The sequence below is a fragment of the Melanostigma gelatinosum genome (assembly GCF_949748355.1).
Source record: "Melanostigma gelatinosum genome assembly, chromosome: 9".
NCBI classification, from domain to species: Eukaryota; Metazoa; Chordata; class Actinopteri; order Perciformes; family Zoarcidae; genus Melanostigma; species Melanostigma gelatinosum.
The window spans coordinates 10,671,822-10,676,643 of NC_136642.1; the positions used below are offsets into that span (position 1 = coordinate 10,671,822).

The 4,822-nt window shown below is 41.3% G+C and overlaps 1 protein-coding gene across 1 annotated transcript; it reads right to left on the reverse strand.

Moving 5' to 3' along the window:
* Positions 1 to 10: 10 nt before the first annotated feature.
* On the reverse strand, positions 11 to 4,137 carry ube2s (ubiquitin-conjugating enzyme E2S). The gene is made up of 4 exons (XM_079274889.1): positions 3,994 to 4,137; positions 2,513 to 2,660; positions 1,537 to 1,727; positions 11 to 1,456 (listed from the first exon to the last, which is right to left on the reverse strand). Exons 1-4 carry the CDS (start codon positions 3,994 to 3,996, stop codon positions 1,106 to 1,108), a joined length of 693 nt encoding a protein of 230 aa, XP_079131015.1. The 5' UTR covers positions 3,997 to 4,137; the 3' UTR covers positions 11 to 1,105.
* Positions 4,138 to 4,822: the final 685 nt, after the last annotated feature.

Consider the following 4,822-nt stretch of genomic DNA (forward strand, 5'->3'; position numbering starts at 1 on the left):
TAAAATGGACACAAAATATCCAGCCAACAGTCTGCACAATGACAGGAGATTCAGAGGCACATTTTCCATCCTAATTAAGACAGCGCTTCAGTGTTTTTCCTTGGGAAATGTAGGCCCGGCATGCATTCAGTACAGAGAGAAAACCTGCCCAGGAAACCCTGCCTGCCAGTGAAACGGGTGGGCAGACAAAATTCTATCAAACCTGGAAGTTTTCACTACAGATGTCATCTCAGGTACCCACATAGCTGGTCGCAGAGCCGGGTATCTGAGAGCACATACCGCTTTGTAGGGAAGCAGGGTGGTTTAAGCGAGTCACACCACTGTATGCTTAATACAGAGATTAGATCATTCATTTTTAATCAAGTATTCTTGCAAACTACCCTGTTCCCTCAGTCACTGATCTAGGTCTTCACGCACAACCACAAGACAGCTGAATATATGAACATGTCAATTATAAACAACTTTTGTAAATACTGGACAGTGAAACAGTTTTAGAAAAAAAAACAAGAAAAAAACAAAACATTAAAATGAGTTTGAGATTCTATCCATTATTTCTGTGTTTAATTTGAAAACCTGACTTTAATTAAAGTAACGTCCTGGTGTGGACTCTCGGGTGAGCCTGGCTGAGCAGTACACAGTACCATCACAGCAGCATTAACCAGGAAACACTTTAAAGAGAGCCGATACCAAGCCCGACACACAATAGCAGTTATGTCTCATTATTAATGGACAGACATTAGAGGTCATGTGAATCCCATTCCCTGTCTTACTGAGTCACACTATAGGCCCAGAGCAAAAATACAGCGGATGGCATGATCTCCGCAGTGCAGGTGCCGTCTTTCCTTTAAAAAGAGGAAGAAACATTTCATCATCATGTGTTCGGGTATGGGAATCATTAACAAACATGTTATGCCGACAGGACAAACTGCAGGCAAAACAGAAGTTAAGGTGCGAGTACAAAGTAGACAGTCTGGATAGGTGGTAGAAAGAGTCAGAAAAAAAAAGGGGGAACAAAAACATTGTCAGCACACTTCCAATATTGATATTTACACGCACTCTCTCGCTCACAAACGTACACACGCACACTGAGAATTCCGTGGAGGTATTAAAGTCGCCTCAATGCACGCTTTTTATCTGCTTTCTTTTTCCCTGCTACATTAGTGCTACTACTACTATTGCTGCTGGTGGTACTGGCTCCATTGGCCCCGTTACCCAGAGCCGCTGGCACCGCTGCCGCACTGGGCCCCGCTCTCTTCATGGGGTCGCCCGCGTGCTTCTTCGGCTGTGGGCCGTCGTTAGGGTCCTGAGGTTCCCCAGAGGACCCGCCCATGGCGTGGATCTCTGTGAGCAGGCGAGCGCGGGACTCGTATTCTGCATAGTCCTCTAACAGCAAACGGCCGGCCTCTTCGTTCAGAGCCGACTCTGGATTCGGATGGATGAGAAGACACTTGATTGTCTGTGGGGAAATGAAAAGGAGATTAAAACGCGGTGACCGCAACACGGCTGACATTCACAAAGACTGATATTTCTGCTTACAAGTAAGACATGTCTGAGGCCGAGCTCTGCCTTCCAGTCCCTCTTCAGCACGTTGACACAGATCTCTCCCTTGTGACCCACATTGGGGTGAAAAATCTTGGTCAGGAAATACCCCTTGGGTGGAACCGCAGGGAAGTCCTTCCCGAGGACCAGACGCATTCGGAAAACGCCACCAGCAAACGGAGTTCCCTCTGTCAAAGCATAAAGAATTGATCTCATGAACAGTATGTCCCGACTGTGCCAAACTTGATCCATGAAAACAAAAAAAGGGTCAATGAGAGGCAACTGAATCAACTAACAAAAACATCATAATCTTTTTGAACTATGAATAAAACGGTCACACACAATCTAAGGAATATGTCCCCTTAAAAACATACTGTGTTGCCACTTCAAACTAATGACTGAAAGAAGCGTATGTCTGGTTTGGATACACAGCGTTCCTACAGCTTAAAGCAAGTGAGATTTAGGACTTAATTTAGTTTTTTAAATATATATATATATATATATATATATATAGAGAAGTTGGTTTGTGGAGGAGTTAACAAAATGTGGTCTGGCACTTCACGGCATATTTAATAACACGGTCTGAAGCAATAAGTTCATAGTGATAAGACAATGTGTCACACTGCGTGGATTAAGTGGGTTGTGTGCATCACATGTTTTTAGCAACATCTAGTAAATTCAGATACAAAGCTTCTTTACAATATTTACATTTTCAAGGAGCCATGGAAAGGAAACAATTCCTACTTTGTAAAACTGACGCAGAAATACCCGTCTTAATTCGCCTAATGAGTAAATTATGTAAAACAATAACCTGAACATAGTTGAGGAGACGACTGCTACATCTATCTCTATGCTGAATAAACTGTTTCTTATCATGCAACAATTTCTTATTTTGAGAACGCACACAAAGTAATGTTTGTTAGGTTATCACGGCCAATGCCAGTCTGATATGACACCATATTGCAATCCTTACCCGGTCCTTCGATGGCTGTATGTAGCTCAGTTATGTCTTCGTCACTGGGGTAGATCTTGATGCCCTCGGGCGGGTCTGCTGCTAAAGCTGAAACTTCTTTGTAGACCAAGCGAAGAACCTGAGGAGGCAAATTCTCCACATTGGAGTTCTGTAGAGAGAGAGAAAGATAGTTTAGCCAACAGCAAGGATACCCGATTGCCAGAGGCAAGTAAACGCCACGTCGAGCTGGTGAAGCTAGCAACTCACTTGCACATAAACAAACACATTGGAAGGAGTGAGCCTTCTCATCTCTGTTGAGAGTCGCACATGCACAGGACCAAATGTGAATTGATACCCGCTAATGAACAAAACAATTTGAAGTGGGCCAAGAAAAAATTGACTGCAGTCTTCTGACCAACAAAAAAGGACATTAACGTTGAACCCTGATTTGTACAGACTTACTGCAAGAGAAAACCTAAAAGTTTGAGGTATTTTGACAATGGTCGAGCTGCTTTCCTGACACCATTACTGTACTACTGATGCAGAGGGAATTCACCTCTGTGGACAGAAAATGCAGCGTTATTTAAATGCTGTAATGATCTTTTTTCCTGGATCTCATCACCAATGCAATGCTGCCACAAATACATGCCATGCTAGAAAGTATGATGGTCTTATTTCCGAACGATATGCAACCTGTTTTGCATCTGCACAAAGATAATGAGTGAGTGAGAATAACAAATACAGATATCAGCTTGAAAAGTAATATTAGTACATACAGGGTAGTCCTTGCATAGCTACGCCTTTAAGGTTGAAACTATACATTAGAGTTTTCTGGGATTTAATGGTAATCAATTATTTGCACTAAACACTAAAGCAAACTAATGTTACGTTGGCAATGACGTCCACACACATTGTTCTATTTACTGTGTTATTATAATAATAATAATAATAATAATAATAATAATAATAATAAACATAAAGATCACTAAACCCCAACTGGTAAAAGACAAATCCACCATCAATTAATGTCTGGTTGCTCTTAATCATGTAACGTTAGCATATTCACAATCATTTCAACTCTTACGAATAAGAAACCTTAAAAAAAGTTTTAAAAAACTAAATTAACTAATTTGGCATTCACACAATCACGACAGCCGGGCAACGTCCCAGCGATGGAGAGGTGATTGTGCCGTCCGATAAAGGACGCTCCAGTCTAGGTAACTTTAACGTTACGTTAGTGTTTCATTACCGTTAGCCTACACTAGCCTAGCCTCAAGATGACGCTCATGTTAAAGCAGCTCGATGACTGTAACACGTGTGGTACAGTATTTAATAACATACATGTATATGTTACATTACACAAATGTAGATCACGGTTAATTAACGTCGGACACTCCAGCAAGTAGTCACAACCCAAATTAAAAGCTCGACGGCTAAACATCGGATCAAGCTAGCAGCTACTCCCGTTAGCCGTTAGCAACATCCTCGGTCACCCAACTTACCATCTTCAAACGGGGTGAATGTCTGGCTGGTGTCAGGTGTGAGGAGACCTTTCCGTAATCTTTAAAAAAAAAACGGTCTTAAGATGGTAACTTAGCTGGGTCTCACTAACTGCTCTTCTTTTCTTCTTTTGGTTGACACAGGAACAAAAATACGATCCTCAGTTTAACCTACTACCACTGACCAATGGGCTGCTTAATGACATTAAACGTCACAAACCGCCAGCCAATCACGATACACTAATGTCGCTGCGTCACAGCTGGAAGCCCTATCAGCCACACAGAATCAAAAACATGACTGATGCTAGTCTGCTATAGGTCTGTTTGAAAATGTCCACACCCCTGAAACAGTGCTGAAAAGATAAGTAATGTTATGTGGAATTCAAATGAAATGCACAAGTAAATACACTGCATTTCACTCCCAAACAGAGGCGTGTGTGGGAGAACAATAATAGAAGAATACTGGTATTTGATGAGTCGGGTGAAAGTTATCCAAAACTAAATTCAAAATTGCAGCCTCTCTGAAACAAAAAATAATGCATAACAAGAAAACAAATCAGCATATAACAAAATGTTTGCTTGTTTTAAAGTGCCAGTAAACCCATTGGATTGTTGTTGAACATCATATCCCATAAAAACTTAGGACAGTACAATGTAAATGGTAAAAATACACATATCTAATTGACATACCTATGGTATGAACTGGCCACCATCTAAGTACATCAAATCACACATATTTTCATTATGGTCGTGGATGTTGTGCAAGATGCAGGAGTTAAGTTTGTTGGACGATCTACAACCAACAAAACCAACACAATTGATCAAAACAAAC